The 19,801-nt window shown below is 40.5% G+C and overlaps 1 protein-coding gene across 1 annotated transcript in view; it reads left to right on the top strand.

The window, feature by feature from the left end:
• The first annotated feature begins 1,342 nt into the window (after positions 1-1,342).
• LOC100552147 (serine protease 27-like) overlaps positions 1,343-19,801 on the top strand; it is a 35,257-nt gene continuing 16,798 nt past the window's right edge. The window contains exons 1-4 of the mRNA XM_062957131.1: positions 1,343-1,356; positions 1,762-2,036; positions 4,579-4,748; positions 7,301-7,457. Of these exons, the coding sequence (XP_062813201.1) occupies positions 1,343-1,356; positions 1,762-2,036; positions 4,579-4,748; positions 7,301-7,457 (616 nt within the window). The remainder of the gene's footprint in view (positions 1,357-1,761; positions 2,037-4,578; positions 4,749-7,300; positions 7,458-19,801) is intronic.

Genomic DNA, 19,801 nt, shown 5'->3' with positions numbered 1-19,801 from the left:
AAATCTAACAAAAATATGTTTCCTGGGTATTGGGAAATTCTGATGAAGAAATCCTAGAATAATTAGGGTCTTCACAGTTCAGGACTTATTCTGCATATAAGAATAAAATTAACAAAGAGTTACATCCCTAACCTGGGGTAAGGACTGTGAATTTGCGAGATGGGTTTGCTAATGCCCTACCTTTTGTTCTTTCTTTTTTTTTTTTGCCAAAAATTGATTTAAAGTATATGAGTTTGGCTCCAAATGCTGCTGTAGGCAGAGAAATTTGAAAAGTGTTGGCTGAAATCACTGGGTTGCTGTGAGTTTTTTGGACTGTATGGCATGCTCCAATAGCATTCTTTCCTGACATTTCACCTGCATCTGTGGCAAGCATCCTCTGGGGTTTGTTCAAAAGGCTGCTGGAAATGAAGCAAGAGGATTGTATCCCAGTGGAGGCAAGTGGAGGGAATTCCAAACAGCGAACAATCAAGTGCCAGTTAACACCTCCCAAAATAAGAATGGCTCCAGGAAACAACACTGACTTTGTAGCTGTAAAGCTTCTCAATGCTAATCAAGCTTGCCAATTGCAACATTTACATTTGGGTTCTTTCCCCCACCCTGGACCATACATACATACATACATACATACATACATATATATATATATATATTCCACTTGCCTCATTTCCAACAGACCTGAACAAACCTCTGAGGGTGCTTGCTACAGATGCAGACAAAACTTCAGGAAAAAATGCTACTGGAACATGTCCACACAGCCCAAAAAACTTACAGCAACCTAGTAATTTGAAAAGGATAGGAGCTAATCACAACATCATCACCAAACCATTTCCTTTTGAATCACTAGAAATGCCCCTGTGTTACAAGAGAGACCTGTATAGTCATTCTGTCCCGAGGTCACCCAAACCTGTTATCTCATATATTTTTTCACAAGCATTTAAGTAGGATCCAGTGGCTAGTCCAATTATATGCTTGAATATGAGAAGGTGGTACTTCACCTCAGACAACAGAACATCTGAGCTTTGCAGTACAATGATTCTGTTTTGAGCTTTACAACACAGTTATAAAAATACAAAATTGTTAACTAGTGGGGATTTTTTTATTGTTCTCTCTAGTAAGTACACTTTATAGCAGTTTATTTGTTTCTGCATTAAAAACACAATATAAGCATTTTATAGTATACTATACTATGCTTTTTAATAACAGGATAGCATGGTTTACAGAGGTTTGTGCTAAATCAAGTCTGGACTTCCCCTACAAACAAACAAAAAACAAAACATTTAACCAAGAGTATTGTCTTTTAGATATACCACATACCATAAAACAACATGACTCTCTAGAAAAGATGAAAAGCATTAGGTAAGGGGAGGACGGAGCTCCAGGCTGATGGACTCCATCAAGACAGCCGTAGCCCTGATTCTGCAAGAGCTGAAATGGGCTCTTATTAGCAACATGTCTTGAAGGTCTTTCATTCAATGTTGTTTGTGTGCTTTCCAATCATTTCCAATTAATGACAACAATTTATGTCCATGCCATCACAGCTAAGGGGAGATACAGCGTTCTACATCTCAACAACCACTCAATTCTTACTCTTAGCCTAGTATAGTTGAGTGATAAGATTATTTGACTTTATCTGATCATAGTTCTCTGGTATCCCAAATAATCTGGCCATCAGTAGCACAACAGACGAAATCATACAAGTCTTGAAGAAACCTCAAACTTGGCACTGCAAGTTCTTGTTGTATATTTCTCTTATATTCATAGTGCCACAAACCCTGATGACTATTTCCTGGTATTTGGAGCCTATCAACTATCAAATCTCTCAACTGATAAGGTAGTCAGAGATGTGAACAGGATTATTCTTCATTATGACTACATTGGTACCTATGACTCCAGCGGGGATATTGCTTTACTTCAACTCTCGTCCCCTATGGAATTCACCAACAACATCCTCCCTATTTGTCTGCCAGAGTCATCTGCAGAATTCTATGCAAACACCAATTGCTGGGTGACAGGATGGGGAAATACACAAACTGATGGTGAGAAATGTTCTTTGCCATGCCTACTCAGTCTCTGCTGACTCTCATGACAAATATTTCATTTCACAGGTGAGAGGGACAATTCGGCTCCTTTCCTTAGGAACTTTAAGGAAGTGGAAGAAGCATGGGGTCTACAGCTTAGTAAGGCTGCCAGGCTAGCTTGCAACCAATGTCCCAAGAAGCTGCAGAAAGGATGAGGGGAGAAGTGTGGCAGTAGGAAGCAATCAAGTCATCCTGCATTCGTTGGGTTCAGGCAACCTGGGGACATGGGATGGCAGGCCCTACCCACCCTTGGCTCCATAATGTGGTGGGCCCTGGCTGTGATACAGGTCCTATCTCTTCTCTATCACTTGCTGTGACGTCAGTCACATCAATGGGGAGCACTGGGAAGGGAGGGGGAGAGGACAGATGCATTCATGCTCCGACTACCATCACCCCCTACCTCTTTTGGCTTCCCATTACTGGCTGGCATCAGTGGAAGTGTCAGGGAGCAGGTAGATCTCGTGTCACAGCTGGAGAGTGCTGTGACACAGGGGGCTGAGGGGTGGCTCCCCAAGATGCCCTCCCCCCTCCATGGCAGCTGGGGGAACAAAGTCCAGGGGGAAAAAATGACATCCAGCATACTGTATTGGCCCCAGATTTGGAGTCACTGTAGATTTGCTCTTAGTCCACAAAAGCTTATGCTACAAACTTTATTCTCTCACCACTTCATCACATTTACTAAATTCCACTGAGCCCTACATCTCACAAATGACCAACCTGGACTAAATTTGGAGCAGAGAAAGCCCCCTGACCAAATAAATATACTGGAGAAGTTTGGGAGGAATTTACTTTGATTTTTGAGAGTTCTAGTTCACCTGCATCCAGAAATACTGTGATCCCCACAGACAATGGACTGGGACCAAACTAGGCATAGAGAATCCCCATGCAGAGGTTTGGGGGGGGGGGGGGTGGCCTTGATTTTTGGGAGTTTTAGTTGCCCACATTCAGAGAGCACTGAACCCAGCTGACGTTGGATCTGGACTAAACTTGGAGCACAGACCCAATATGTCCAACTGTGAATACAGAGAGGGTTTGGGGGTGATTGACCTTGGAATATGGGAGCTGTGGTTCACCCTTATCCAGAGAGCCCTCTGAACCCCACCAATGATGGATCTGAACTACAATTGGCGCACAGATCCAATGTAGCCAACTTTGAAAACTGGAGGGATTTGGGGGTGATAGACCCACAATTTTGGGAGTTGTAGTTCAACCACATCATTATGCATTTTCTAATGGGAGCACTCATGAATAACAAAATGAAATACTGGCTTTTCCCCCTAATAAACATCATTACAAATTACCAAACGGCTATTACCAAACATCCCAAAACAAAATATGCTCTTTTCAAATAGCCCAGGTATCACTGGGCACACAAGCTAGTATATAATAAAAGTGTCCATACAAAGAAAGGGTTTCCAACACATTCCAAGGCAACATATTCTAATATATTGTTTCTGTTTTATGGACTCAACACTTAATACCCCAAAATAGTGTGTCTTTAAGTCTAAAGCTGTAAAGAAGTGGCGGGGAAAAACTACATCTCCCTAACTTCATTGCATGCAACATCCACCATAAGATTTCAAGGAGATGAGGTGTTTTTTTTTTTTCAACAAAGAACACGGGGCAGGGACAGTGGGTAGCCAGGGACAAATCTCTACAGTGAGGTGGCAAATGAACTGAAGACTGCTGAGTACAACTAACATGGATAGATTTAACAATGTGATGAAGGTAGGAAAATCTTCCATTTCATTTCAAAACAGAGTATGACTAAGCACTACTATAAACATACTCTAACAAACACTTCAATCAATTTGATGAAGTGGCCAGTCTGTAAAGTGCTGCACATGTGAAGTAGTGTCGGCAGTGGGCACCATCCCTGATTTAAGAGGGATACAACAGCAACATTCTCTTCCTTTGCTCTTCAGGCATTCAGGCAATGCACTTTGCCAAAATAACTTCATCCCAGTTGTCATCACTTTGTCCAGAAAGGGAGGTTTATCTCCTTACCTTTCCTGCATCTGGTTATCAACTCTCTGACTGCATGAAACAAGTAAAGGAAATTTGTAGGGGGAGCAGGAAGGTAGTACACAGTAGCAGATTAAAATGGGGACAAGTGTGAGGTTGGAGAGCTCTGGTTACAACCATCTTCCTAGTCTTCCCTCCCTCGGTCCACCCACCTACCTTGTCTCCTCATTTCTGCTCTCTACCATCATCCTTGTTCCACACCTCTGTAACACGGATCGGCTCTGTAGCCTCATTAAAGTTGGAGTTCACCTATTCTGATGGTGTAACCAGGTGCTGTCCTATGCATCTCTATAGTGATGCCACTGGTTCTATTGGTTATGGCAACAAGCTCTGGCAATGGGTAAGGAATGCTGTGCAAATGCCCATCATGTGTCATGTGTTTTTCTACAGATTGCTTTCTACTAATAATATGGATGTCCTCTCTCTATGTATCAAAGAGCTCCTATCATCATGCTCTGTTGCTTCTTTCCTCCAGTGCCATTAGAGTACCCAATGACTCTCCAGGAAGTGAACCTGCCTCTCATCAAATGGGAAACCTGCAACATTTATTATAATAAGAATCTAATCCAAGGCCAGAGCCAGAATCCCGTGAAGGCTGATATGCTCTGTGCTGGTTATGAAATAGGTGGGAAGGATTCCTGCCAGGTAAGAAGCTCGATCTACAAGGACCACCTGGTGGTGCGGCGGGTTAAACCACTGAGCTGCTGAATATGCTGATAAAAAGGTGGGTGGTTCAAATCCAGGGAGCAAGGTGAGTTCCCACCTTGCTAGCTTCTGCCAACCTAGCAGTTCGAAAACATGTGTGTAGATCAATAGATACTGCTTCTGTGGGAAGGTAACGGCGCTCCATGCAGTCATACTGGCCCCATGACCTTGGAGGTGTCTACGGACAACACAGGCTCTTTGGCTTAGAAATGGATATGAGCACCAACCCCAGATGTCGGACATGACTAGACTTAATGTCCAGGGAAACCTTTAACTTTACCTTAAGAAGCTCCATCACCTGTTCTTCACTGAGCCATTGCCTGCCATAGGATATCCTGTCTTATTTATATCCAAAAGATATCAGGGCACCTACAATAATACAATAAATAATAGCAGTCTTTCAGAAAGCTTAAATATATATCTAATTATTGAGCAATTAAAACTAGTTATAACAAATGTTAAATAGCACTATGTAACAAAAAAATTTAAAAATCTGTTTCTGCTTTGAAAGTGTTATATCCTGTTTCATTCTGCAGTAAGGTAAAGATAAAGGTTTCCCCTGATGTTGTCCAGTCATGTCTGACTCTGGGGGTTGGTGCTCATCTCCATTTCTTAGCCGAAGAGCCGGTGTTGTCCGTAGACACCTCCAAGGTCATGTGACTGGCATGACTGCATGGAGCGCTGTTACCTTCCCGCTGGAGTGGTACCTATTGATTTACTCAAATTGGCATGTTTTCGAACTGCTAACTTGGCAGAAGCTGGAGCTAATAGTGGGCTCTCACTCAGCTCCCGGGATTTGAACCTGTGACCTTTCGGTCTGCAAGTTCAGCAGCTCAGTGCTTTAACACACTTCGCCACTCCAGAAACTTCATTTTTGTGCTGCAACAAACTTTGTTGAATTGGTTGAGGCTCTAAGGAACTTAACACACACACATGCTGTATCGCCAGCAAGCAGGTGTATAGGCCAACTCCATGATCTCGCACACTACTTCGGTGCAGCAACTCCTAACCAGGGCAGAAATGTGCTGGCTCCATTGGATGCATCCTAGGCTGCTTCCACACTAGTTGGGGATGGAGCCTCCAGCAGAAATTAAACGGTTCCGGCCCAGCTTATCTGTTCGAACGTGTCTCCTGCTACGACCCACCTCGAAGCTTAAGATCATCAGGCGAGGCCCTGCTCGCGGTCCCGTCAGCCTCACAGGTGTGGCTGGCGGGGACGAGAGACAGGGCCTTCTCAGTGGTGGCTCCCCGTCTATGGAACGCCCTCCCCATTGAAGTCAGGCAGGCTCCCTCCCTCCTGTCTTTCCAAAAGAGAACAAAAACGTGGTTATGGGACCAGGCATTTGAGCATGAGTAGCAGCAAAAATGAGATATGAATATATGACCTACTGACATTGGCCACCTGGCCAATGTCAGTAGGTGACCACCTGGACATGGAAAGCGCCTTAAATGTGTGTGTGTGTGTGTGTGTATATGTGTGTGTGTGTGTGTGTGTGTGTGTGTGTGTGTGTGTGTGTGTGTGTGTATATATATATATATATATATATATATATATATATATAATTTTTATTGGTTTATAAGTGTAGATACAGCGAAAGCGAGGAAAACAAAATTGGTGGGGATAGTGCAGAGAGGTGGGAAGGGGAAAGTAGGTAAGGAAGACATAAGGAGAGAAACAGGATAAAGAGAGAGAGAGAGAGAAATATATATATATATATATAGTAAGGGGGAGAAAGAATACCCCCCTTAAATGTATATTGAAATGTATAATTATGTATATTTTTAATGTATATGCGGGGACATGAGAGACGCCTCCCACAAGGATGGTAAAAACATCAAAACATCTGGGCGTCCCCTGGGCAATATCCTTGCAGAAAGCCAATTCTCTCACTCCAGAAGCAACTCAAGTTGCTCCCGACATGGGGAAAAAAACTCAAGGATGGGGAACACTTTTTCAGCTTAGAGACCAAGTGTGCACATGGAAAATCTTTCAGGGCTTCCTTCACCTGTATTATGTGGGAAAGTGAAAGCTAATAGAGTAAACTATTTCATATCAATTTGAATCTGTCTAATACAAAGTTCCGGAATACCTTATGAGTACAAAATCATATATGGTCTCAGTATTTAAGCAGAGTCTACCCTGGTTTGTGCTTGGATAGGAGAGACTGCAAATGAATTCCAGGAAGAGTGCAAGAGAAAGTGACCATTATTTACTTCCTGTTCACGTCCTATTCCAGAAAAAAGATGTCTCATAGATTTAGAATGGCCCCAAAGGTGGAAAAAACATCTCCCATTTTGGGGCCTTTGGGGGAAAATGATCCCTGGCCCCCCAAAAAATGGATCTGTGGCCACACTTCACCTACCCCAATGAATTCCATTGTTTGTATTGAGGGTGTGGCTGATGCTTTAAGCCTGGTCCATACCCTCACCAACTTAGCACTTCAGAGTGTTTGCAACTGACATGTCTTACCAACCCTCATTAACCTCCACAGGGTGATTCTGGAGGACCTTTGGTTTGCAAAGTACAAGGAAGCTGGTTCCAAGCTGGAATTGTGAGTTGGGGACGAGGCTGTGCCCTGCACAACTACCCTGGTGTCTACACATCAGTGCCTTACTACACAAAGTGGATCAGTGCTACTTTGGAGGGGAGTAACAATTCCAATAGTGGGTCTCAAAATGCACCCCTTCTGGCAAACCTAGAGTTTCTTCTTCTGTTGGCCCTCCTTTTGACCCTTTGAGCTCTCAAACCTCTGTCTCACCACTTATTAAATGGAATATAATGATTCAGGGAAAATTCAAGAGTGTTCCATTTTCGTTATGGCCAAATTTTTCACAAATAATTATGGGAGTATTCAGTATCTATATCAAGCAGAATGTAGCATAGCCAGTGAGCTCATGGTAGGAAACTGGAGAAATTACTCAGGATGATCTTGTAAGATTAAATGAAAAACTTATATTGGTTGGGTTGCTGTGAGTTTTTTGGTTTGTATGGCCATGTTTCTCCCATCCTAGAAATTCCGCAGATATACATGCCACTTGCCTCAATTCCAACAGACTTCTAAACAAGTCTTTGAGGGTGCTTGCCACAGGTGCAGGTGAAACATCAATAGAGAATGCTACTGAAACGTGATCATACAGCCCGAAAAACTCACAGCAACCCAGTGATTCAAGCCATGAAAGCCTTCAACAACTTACATTGATTGTTTCATAAAATTTGTCTTGGGACAGAAAAGGAAAAAGATGAAAGATTACCAAAATCTGATAGAAGATTCCCCTAAGGATAACCCTCATGTGTGGATAAGGCTTGAGTATATAGATCAGAAACTTTCCTGTGCACTTCATTCAGATGAACTGCAATGCATTTGGATCACCTTTTTCAACTCCCTCCCCCAAAACGTTGAGACCTGTGACTTGGAGAAAATCCTGAGATATTTACATTAAACTCTGGAGCTTAGTGATGAACAATAATACTGCTTTTTCACATCACACTTAATCACAGTGTGCCCTTGATAACCACTGAGGTTTTGTTATAGGACAAAATAGGACAAAATTATATTCCTAAATCTGTGAATGCTCATATCTCATATAAATGGTAAAATCTAACTGTGCTTTTAGGATTAAAAGCTGTGGATGGTTATGGATGGATGAAGAATCTTTGCACACAGAGGGGTGACTGTGATGTTTTAGTGTCCGTAATCAAAATATGAAAATTTGTTACAGTAACCCCTTGTGATGTTTAATTTCTATGTCAAGACCCTGTTAATAAATATGAATAATATGAAAACAACTACCGTATATACTCGAGTATGAGCCGACCCAAATATAAACCGAGGCACCTAATTTTACCACAAAAAACTGGGAAAACTTATTGACTCGAGTATAAGCCAAGGGTGGGAAATGCAGCAGCTACAGGTAAATTTCAAAATAAAAATAGATACCAATAAAATTACATTAACTGAGGCATAGGTGGGGTAAATGTTTTTTGAATATTTACCGTATTTCAAAGAAAAACAGTAAGCTAACTCTGTAAGTGCATAAGTAGGGTCAACAAAAACAATATGGTATCAACAACTTTATAATATCATTATCATCATCATCAACAATAACAACAACTTCCTTTGTATCCTGCTCTATCTATCTCCCCATGGGGACTCAGGCCGGCTTCCAACATAGTAACAGGCAAACATTCAATGCCTATATAAACAATGCAGAGCTAGATATAGCTCTATAATTAAATATAATAATTTCACATTTGCATTTCCCCCCTGAAAAGTTTGCAAATCCTCTGTACATTTCCCTCCTGCAATATTTGCATGTCCCATTTATCTATGTTTACATCTATCTAGATATCTATGTGCGTGAGAGCATATTTAAAAAGCCTATATCTATATTAATATCTATCTATCTAGACATTGCTCTATATATAACTATATCTTTATAGGACTTGCAGAGACTTTCAAACATATGAGGGGAAAATTCATATATTAAATTAATGTATTTGTAGGGGAAAATCTATATATTATTTACAGGCTTTGGGGCATGCATTTGCCCAAGAAAGAAATGCAAGCAAAGCCCTCCTAAAAACAACTTCTTGTTTTCTCCTCCCCTTTCCCACCTCTTTTATTTATCCCTTTTCAAACTCTAAAAGTAGCCAGAAAAGGCTTTTTAAAACTTCCCTCCCTCTCCCAAAAAACCCACCCCATTTTTGTTTCCTTAGGAATAAAAAGAAATACACACCTTCTGTTGCTCTTCTTTCCCTCCTTCTCTCCCTATTGACTCAAACGTTCTTGCAATAATAGTAACAATAATAATAATAAATCCTGCAAGAGTCTTTTTCTTCCCCTTACAACCATGCAATATTTTTCTTCTTCCTGGCTTGCAAGAGGTTCTGTCACTCACTCTCCTTTCGCTTTTGAAAACATTCCCTTGTCTCTCGCTCTCTTAAAAAATAAGATAACCCCTGCCTGGGAGGAGAAGCGGAGAAGGGAGGTTTTGGAAAAGAAAACATACGGTGGCCTCCAGGCTCTGCTGCCTGGCTTGACCTTGACCCGATTATAAGACGGGGGGAGGCTTTTTCAGCCCCCAAAAAGAGATTTTTAAAACTCGGCTTATCTTCGAGTATATACGGTAATTAATTTCTTCTCTGGTGTCTGTTTTTTAAAAAATGTGTGATCCTTCTAATACAAGGAGATTGGTTTGTCTTTAATTTATAAAGAATGTATCTGATATTAACATTGCCAAGATTAAACAACTTTGAGCCAGTGTGGTATAATAGTTGGAGTATTAGATTATGAATCTAACAGACCCGGCTTCAAAACCTGCTTGGTCATGGGAATTCACATTGTGAACTTAGGTGAACCATATTCTCTCTGCAAGGAAATCTGAACAAATCTTACCAGGAAAACCCATGATAGATTCACTTTAGGGCTGAAAGTTGAAGGCACATATCAAACAACAAAAGTACATCAAAATAAGAGAAAGCATCTCAAACCAATTCAAGGGGAAAGGACAATCTGTGCATCTGTGTATGAGATATTTGGGAGAGCATACAGTACTGAAGATTCACAAAAAGCATATTTGTGTTGTTAACACTCTCTGCCTTTTATTACTTTGTTCAAATTCTGTTTTGTTGTTGTAGTTGTAGTAGTTGTTGTTGTTTTTTGCTTACCCCAAGAAGCAATTTGTGGTTATTTAACAAATGAGTGCAGCTTTTATTCCATCTGATTTGGAAAAGTAGGTCTTCTCATTTACAGAACATAGGCTGCCCTCTGCTGAGTTAACTGAGGATAAAGTATTGGGTACAGAATACTCACTTAAAACAAAGCTAGAAAGTACGAAGGAGAGAACTAAATACAGTAGAGTCTCACTAATCCAAGCCTCGCTTATCCAAGCCTCTGGATAATCCAAGCCATTTTTGTAGTCAATGTTTCCAATATATCGTGATATTTTGGTGCGAAATTCGTAAATACGGTAATTACAACATAACATTACTGCGTATTGAACTACTTTTTCTGTCAAATTTGTTGTATAACATGATGTTTTGGTGCTTAATTTGTAAAATCACAACCTAATTTGATGTTTAATAGGCTTTTCCTTTATCAGTCCTTATAATCCAAGATATTCGCTTATCCAAGCTTCTGCCGGCCCGTTTAGCTTGGATTAGTGAGACTCTACTGTACTGGCAAGATTGATGCCAAGTATCTCACTCCTAACCCCAGTATTAATTACAGACAATTTCACTGGAAAAAAATTAATTTAAAATAGAACTAGAAAAAACGTTAAAAAGAAGAGAAACAATGAAAATAAAGGCTCGGATTTAAAGATGACAAATAGAGAAATAATTAAGGATCGATTATTAGGAAATAATATAACATAATATAATATGATAAGATTTGGGAAGAAGAGTGAATAATCAAGAATGGAAAAAATATGAAGCATGTGCATATTAAAAATATGTCTATAAGAATTAAAGAAAATTATTATAAAATAATACAGTATTGAGATGGTACTACTTAATACCAGTTAGATTGAATCGGAGGAGAAGCATTCAAATCAATGCTGGAGAGGATGCCAAGAATTAGGCTCATATTATAAATATGTAGAGGTCATGTAATTCTATACAAAAATTTTGGAAAATATTTAAGGAAATAAGAGTGATAATAAAAATAGAGATAAAAGGTACATCAGAAAGAGTATTATTGTCATTATATGATAATATTGTATCCTCACAAGAAATGAAGGAATTAATTTCCAATCTATTAATGGCAGAGAGACTGATAATTGCAAATAAAAATTGGAAAGATAAAAGCAAAATTCAATTGGAAGAATGGTATAAAGAAATTTGAAACATAGTAATTAATTACAAAGGGAATATAGAAACAAATGGACTTTTGGAAAATCTGGGGAAAGTTTATAGAATTTGTATTTATAGAAGGACAGGGGGATAAACCTGCAACAGAAACAATGAAATTCTGAAGAGAAATTGGTCCAGGTGAAGGTGGCACAAAGAAAAAGGAAAAGTATAGGGAGGAAAAGTTAAACATATTCAAGTAATTAGAAAAATTATATTAGAAATATAAATACAGTATACTTCAGATGGGGAAAGTTTTAAACTACATTAGATGCTTTTTGTTACCCTGTTTCCCCAAAAATAAGACAGGGTCTTATATTAATTTTTGTTCTAAAAGATGCATTAGGGTTTGTTTTCAGGGCCATTCTTATTTTTCCAAATTGACTTTTTAAATGAACTGTAGGGCTTATTTTTGAAATAGGGCTTATATTTCAAGCATCCTCAGAAATGCTGAAAAAACATGATAGGTCAAATTTTTGGGGTAGTTCTTATTTTGGGGAAACAGAGTATTACATCTATCAGTATTTTATGTTAAGTTATAATAATGATTCTATCTTTGTTGACTTTACTATTTGACCTTACTAATATATTAAGAACACTCTCTACTATGATGTACTTTCTCAATGCAGATGCTATTTTAATATGTTTTTTTTGCATATGTTTTTTGTTGCTTACTATATTTGGAATTTTGTTTTCTTGAGTAATAATAAAGGTAAAGGTTTCCCCTGACATTAACTCTAGTCATGTCCAACTCTGGAGGTTGGTGCTCATCTCCATTTCTAAGCCGAAGAGCCGACATTGGCATAGACACCTCCAAGGTCATGTGGCTGGCATGGCTGCATAGAGTGCCGTTACCTTCCTGCAGAAGCAGTACCTATTGATCTACTCACATTTGCATGTTTTCAAACTGCTCGGTTGGCAGACGTTGGGGCTAATTGCAGGAGCTCACTCTGCTCCCCAGATTCAAACCGGCAACCTTTCGATCAGCAAGTTCAGCAGCTCAGCGGTTTAACTTGCTGCACCATCAAGGGCTTCGAATCAGTGAAGCTCATTAGTTTTAAAAGTCAATTTACATTACAGCTAATTGCAGGCTCAGCCTCTCATTCAATTTGTCTCTCTTTTTGGGGGGTAATATATTATTCTTGAATTAGCTGTAAAATAGTAGGACAGTTGGAGCTTCTTAAGCATGCTGTTGGCTGCTTACTCAGAAAAATATACAGTACATTTAAAACAAAATTCAGCTAAAGATAACAGCATGTGGGCCAGAGAGGAGGAGAATATGGTGTATGAAAACGCCTCTAGGGGTTCCTCAATAATACCTAGTAAGGAGCTACAAAAACGTCATGACAATAGGATTTTACAAGCAAACCAAAAAATGCTGCAAATTGCCCACATTGGAATAAATAAGGGCAAATAGAATTCATTTAGAGCCGTCAGAACTACTTTGAGCCAGCTATTACAGATACACCCACATAGTATCGTTTCCAGAGTGTTGGCTCACGACAGGATTCTCATATTTTTTGAGCCCATGACAATTCCCAGTGTGCTGGTGAAGATGAACCTCTTTCTATCCTGTTTTCAAATAACACCAACAAGGGTGTTCCGAGATTTAAGCATCACCCCTTTGACAATTCCTTTGCACAGAAGCAATTGCGTACTAAATCCCAAAAGAAACATTTCGCAAAAACACACTGCAGTCCAGCCTAGCCAAACCCCCTAGTCCCCTAGTCCCCATGCAATTTATCCTTTTCTGCTTTCACCAATGTAAATCCTAGCTGCAAATTCTCAGTTACTCAGTCAGTAAAAGACAAAGTTCTAAATAGCTTATTTTCTCCTACTGTATCAAAATGTTTTCCTAAAGCATTTTCTCCATTATTTGCAACATTATGTTCTTCTTTTAAAAAGAGAGAGAAAGAGAGAGAGAGTGGCTAAATTGATTGTAGACTTTTCAGCCATCTTCCTCCTTACTGGTTTTTTCTCAAACACTTCATATTTTTCAAATAAATAATTATTTGGCTTGTGTCACCAGCGTTGCCAGGCATCCCGGATTTTAAGGGATAATTGTGTATTTAAATAAAAAGTCACGCGCCGCGTTATATCCTGGGCCAGGATGTCAATTGTCTTGTATTTCAACCAATTACATGCACCAATCTGAGCATGCACTTCTTTCTGGCGGGAAGTGAGTTCAGACCTCCTCTGCGCCTTCACCTTCCTCCGGCAGCATCTGCAGTGTCTTTCCTTCTTGGTGCCCAAGTGAAGCAGGCTCCACTCTGGGCAGCGGGAGGCTCCTTCTCTTGTGGACCCATCTGACTCCCCTTCTAACCCTTTTCTGGAGGCCGAACGCGGATGGACAGGCATCACTAGCGGGCAGGACTGGGAAAGGGGCAGAGCTCTTCCTTCCCAGAGTGTCCCTTGTTTTCACCTTTGACACCTGGCAACCCTGTTTCACATGATTGCTCCATAAATCATTTTGTTTGGAAAAAAAAACATTCCATTCATTTACTTCCTGGTAGAAAATAATCAATCCATTATACAATATACACATCAAAATTAACTGCGAAGACACTATTTATTCTAGGGGTGCATTTATACAGTAAGCATTAATGGCACCACTTGAACTGCCATCCCCAGTGTTATAGAATCATGGGGCTTTTAGTTCTACGCGGTCTGCCAAAGAGTGCTGGTGCTCCATCAAACTATAACTACCAGGATTCCATACCATTGAAATGTGGCAATAAAAAAGCACCTGTATTATCCCTACAGTGTAGATACACCTCCTGATACCATCTAAAGTAAATAAGATTACAAAACTATGATCCTGCCAATATTCTGAGTCTGACATGGAAAAAGTTATTAATATTTAAAATATTAAATGAGAAGGAAACATTTCCACCCGGAACACCAGGCTGAACTTTCATTGGTCTTCTTTCTTTCTATGAAAATACAAAGGAGGAACCTTGTTGGAGGTGAGAGCTATTGCCTGTCAACGATCAAGGTCCAAAGGAGCTTTTCGTTAGAAAACCTGCCTGGTTTACTATCCAGATATTGGTGTTCCTTCAACAATTTAAATAGAAGACTCAGGTGGACTTTGAGACATTCCCCTACAGTCTCAGTATTACGAGGGCTTTATATCAGTTTTATTAGGTTCTGGATACATTTCAAAGATGTCATGAAGCATTGAAATTAGACCAATCACAACTCAAATGATGTCATTACCTGGAGTTAACGTTGCTAAACATCACCACAGGTAGTCATACCTCAAGGAACAGGATGCAAGAAGCACTGAGGTGATTCAATTTATTTCCACCTTACTTAGTTCTGAAGATCTTGTGAAGAAGTAACTGTAAGTTCTGTGAAATCCATTTTGGGATTGGTGGAGGGAAAAGGCTTTGAAAGGACCTCTGTCTTTGTAGAGACATTGAGCACAGTGTTATGAGCCAAATTTTGTATCCTAAATAACTTTTGTCTTTTCATATTGTATTGGCTTCTATGGTTTTTTTTGGGGGGGGGGGGCACAGCTCAAAGTGCCAATTATCTTCTTTTCTGCTTCTGATCTTCAGCTTATAGGTCCAAATGCTCAACTATTGAAAGGTCTTCCCAAACTTTAAACTACCCTAGATTTCTTCTTTTATGCCAGTCATGCCTTGCAATGTCTTAAAATGCCTCTGAATTATAGAACCATAGAAATATAGAATTGGAAGAGACCGCATAGGCCATCCAGTCCATCACTTGCCATGCAGGACCATAGAATCAAAGCACTCCTGACTGATGGCCATTCAGCTTCTACTTAAAAACTTCCAGAGGATGAGACTTCACCATACTCCAAGACAGCATATTCCACTGCCAAACAGCTCTTACCATCAGGAAGTTCTTCCTAATGTTTAAGTGGAATCTCCTTTTCTGTAATTTGAATACAATTCTCTGAGTCCTAGTCAAATATATCCTCAAAACCCTCCTTTGCTATAATGTCTACAACTTAACTACAAATTCTGATACATGCATAGTATACATTATAACTTCCACTCTTTTCTGGTCATTGAAATAAATATTCACATGTCAACCACACTTTGATGGAGGCAATATGGGGACAGGCCATTCCTTTCTCCTGCTCTAAGCAGTGCAGGGAAAAGATGATGGCAGCAGATGAAGGTTTAGAGGGCATGCTTATCAAGTTTGCAGATGACACCAAATTGGGAGGGATAGCTAATACTCCAGAGGACAGGATCAGAATTCAAAATGACCTCAAGAGATTATTTATTTATATTTATTTATTTATTACAACATTTATATCCCGCCCTTCTCACCCAACAGGGGTCTCAGGGCGGCTTACAATAAAACACACATATAAAACCTGTACAATACACTATAAATCAGTTAAAAATTAACTTACATAAAACATTCATAAAACATATTATAAAATACAGATAGGCGTGTTATATCCTGGGCCAGATTAGAGAGCTGGGCCAAAATTAACAAAATGAATTTCAACAAAAAGAAATGTAAAATATTTCACTTACACAGAAAAATACAATGCACAGATACAGAATGTCTCGACAACAGTCCATGAGAAAAAGATCTTGGCGTCTTAGTGAACAACAGGCTAAAATGAGCCAACAGTGAGATGCAGCAGCTGAAAAGCCAATGGGATTTTGGGCTGCATCAAAAGGAGTATAGTGTTGAGATTGAGGAAGTCATGACGCCTCTCTATTCTCTTGGCCAGACCTCATCTGGCATAACCTTGTGTTGAATTCTGGGCATCAAAATTAAAGAGACAAATTGACAAGCTGGAATGTGCCCAAAAGAGGGCAACTGAAATGATCAAGAGTCTGGAGACCATGCCCTATGAGAAGAGGCTTAAAGAACTGCCATGTTTAGCTTGCAGCAGAGAAGGTTGAGGGGAGACATGATAGCCATGTATAAATATATGAAAGGATGACATAAGGAAGAGAGAGCGGGCTTGTTTTCTGCTGCCCTGGAGACTAGGGGCCCTTCCAGACAGGCCCAAAATGCAGGACCTGTCTCACTTTTTACCTGAGGCATCCAAAGATGCCTCATGTAAAAGTGAATTATCACTGGAGTCATACTTTTAAAATGTATGTCTTCCAACTTACATACAAATTCAACTTAAGCACAAACCTACAGAACCTATCTTGTTTGTAACTTGGGAACTGCCTGTAATTCAAAACTTACATTAAATTATTTCATTAGATGGGCCCAAATCTGGTGAAGAGAAAGAGTGTCACTGCTTTTACTACCATGGTTCAATGTTGTGAAATCACAGAAGCTGTAGTTTTACAAAGCATTTGGTTTTCTTTGCCAAAGAATGGTGGTGCCTCACCAAACTACAGATCCTATATCATCGAGCCTTGGCAATTTAAGTGGTTTCACTCAGTGTAGATGCACATTTTTAGGACTAGGTCTTAATCTGATTCGATTTTTGGATTGTCAAGTATAGGCAGCACAGAACTAGAAGCTACATTTCAAAAGATATTTGTTCCATTGTTCATTAGGTAAAGGTAAAGATTTTCTCCTGACATTATGTCTAGTTGTGTCCGACTCTGGGGTTTAGTCTCATCTCCATTTCTACGCCAAAGAGCCAGCATTGTCTATAGACACCTCCAAGGTCATGTGGCCGGCATGACTGCATACAGTGCTATTATCTTCCTGCCAAAGCGGTACCTATTGATCTACTCACATTTGCATGTTTTCGAACTGCTAGGTTGGCAGAAGCTGGGACTAACAGCAAGAGCTAACCCCACTCCCTGGATTTGAACCACTGACCTTTATGTAATAAAGATAATAAACAGCTCCCTGGAGCAAGGAGTCTTTCCAGAGGGGTTAAAAGAGGCGGTGGTCTCTCCCCTGCTGAAGAAACCAGATTTAGATCGTTCGGTTCCCTCCAGCTATCGCCCAGTTTCGAACCTCTCGTTCCTGGGCAAAGTGATTGAAAGGGCAGTAGCGGAGCAGTTGCAACAGTTCCTAGACAACACAGCCGGATTGGATCCCTTCCAGTCCGGCTTTCGTGCGGGACACGGGACAGAGACTGTGCTGGTCTCCATCACGGATCACCTTCGATGCCAGCTTGATCAGGGCGGGTCGGTGTTGCTCGTGTTATTAGACCTCACTGCAGCATTTGACACAGTCAATCATAATCTTTTGACCCACCGCCTTGCCGTTGTTGGAGTCAGGGGGACAGCTTTAAATTGACTGGCCTCCTTTCTTCACAACCGTGGACAGCGAGTGGAGAGGGGAGGCCTGGTCTCTGAAAGGTCCCCTCTACATTGTGGGGTTCCTCAGGGGGCCATTCTCTCCCCTCTGTTGTTTAACATCTATATGCGACCACTTGCTCAGTTGGTCCGAGATTTCGGGCTCGAGTGTTCTCAATATGCTGACGACACTCAGCTTGTGTTAAAGATGGAAGGCCGACCGGATTCTGTACCTGACCATTTTCATCAGTGCCTCAAGGCCATTATTGGATGGTTACGTTCCAGTAGGTTAAGGGTGAATCCAGCAAAGACGGAGATCCTATTGCTGGGCCGACCAGGCAGTGGGGATATCCAGTTGCCAATCCTGGATGGTGAAGCGCTACACCCGTCTTCACTAGTAAAGAGTCTGGGAGTCCTCTTAGACCCTTCACTGACGATGGAGGCCCAGGTCTCTGCCGTTAGCAAAACCGCCTTTTTTCATCTTCGGCAGGCTAGACGGCTAGCCCCCTATCTGTCTAGGGACAACCTGGCTACAGTGATCCAGGCTACAGTCATCTCGAGACTGGACTACTGTAATGCCCTTTACATCGGCCTTCCTGTGTCGGTGATCCGGAAGCTCAAATTGGTACAAAATGCAGCTGCCCGGCTCCTTGCGGGAGTCCCGATGAGATGCCACATAACACCAATCTTACGGCAGCTGCACTGGTTACCAATTGAGCACCGGATCACTTTCAAAGTGATGGTACTTACCTTTAAGGCCTTACATGGTCTAGGGCCGATGTACCTGAGGGACCGCCTCACTCCCTACAAACTCCAGAGATCCCTCCGTTCTGAGGACCAAGACCTGTTGGAAGTCCCCAATTTTAAGGCCTTGCGTCTAACAGCAACTAGAAGCAGAGCCTTTTCAGCAGTGGCACCATCTCTCTGGAACATCTTGCCACCTGAAGTCCGTGCCTTGCGGGACTTGTCGGCTTTCCGCAGGGCATGTAAGACACACCTGTTTCGGCAGGCCTTTGAGTTCTGTTAGATGTTTTAAAAGGTGCTTTTAGGATGTTTTTAAGATTTTTTAGAGATGTTTTAAAGATGTTTTAAGATGTTTTTAAATTGTTGATTTTGGCCGGTTCTTGTAAGCCGCCCCGAGCCCTAGGGGAGTGGCGGCATATAAGTTTGAAAAATAAATAAATAAATAAATAAATGTCCGCAAGATCAGCAGCTCAGCTGTTTCACCTGCTGCGTCATCCGGTTAATTGTTCATTACTAAGCTTAAAAGATAACAAAGTTCTGATTTCAATGGTGGGATGGCTTAACATTTCATATTATATTGCTAATTATTTTTCCATTACTTTGTGTTACTTTTTTATAGGAGGGAAAAACCTTACAGTTGATAAGAAAATGATTTAAGTCCTGAAAGTGGGGCGGGATTATCAAATGCTTCTAAAAACACAAATTAAAAGTAAGTTTGTGACTATAACATGAAACTATTACAACCATAAAGTAACATTGCGTAAATTATTATAATTAAGTTAAAAGAGTTCATTGTTAATTTGAGGAAATACATGGTTTGCAAATAGAAACTTGGATAAGGTAACAATTTTCCATGCTGTTATGCCTTACATAGGCTACTGCTAAGACTATGCATAAACTGACTCCTGAAATTGTTTTTCTCTTATTGTTATTGTTATTATATAGTTTCTGATTTATGTGGATTCTAAGGCAAAACTTGATGGGATTTCTTGGCACTGTATGTTCAAAGGGAGGTTTGCCTTTTGTGTGTTTGTGTGTGTATTTGAGAAGGAGGAGAGAAACAGTGATGTTGTAAAAGCAGTTGGAAAATGGAGCAGAAGATTATCAAGCTGGAGTGGTTGGAGTATATGTGATTGGGAGCGCTAGTGATGGAGGCCCCAAAATTTCAGAAACATTGGCCTTTTAAGCTACAT

This window comes from Anolis carolinensis, chromosome 6, assembly GCF_035594765.1.
Source record: "Anolis carolinensis isolate JA03-04 chromosome 6, rAnoCar3.1.pri, whole genome shotgun sequence".
NCBI lineage: Eukaryota > Metazoa > Chordata > Lepidosauria > Squamata > Dactyloidae > Anolis > Anolis carolinensis.
Note: the sequence above shows the minus strand (reverse complement) of the source record. Positions and strands in the feature narration are given on the sequence as shown.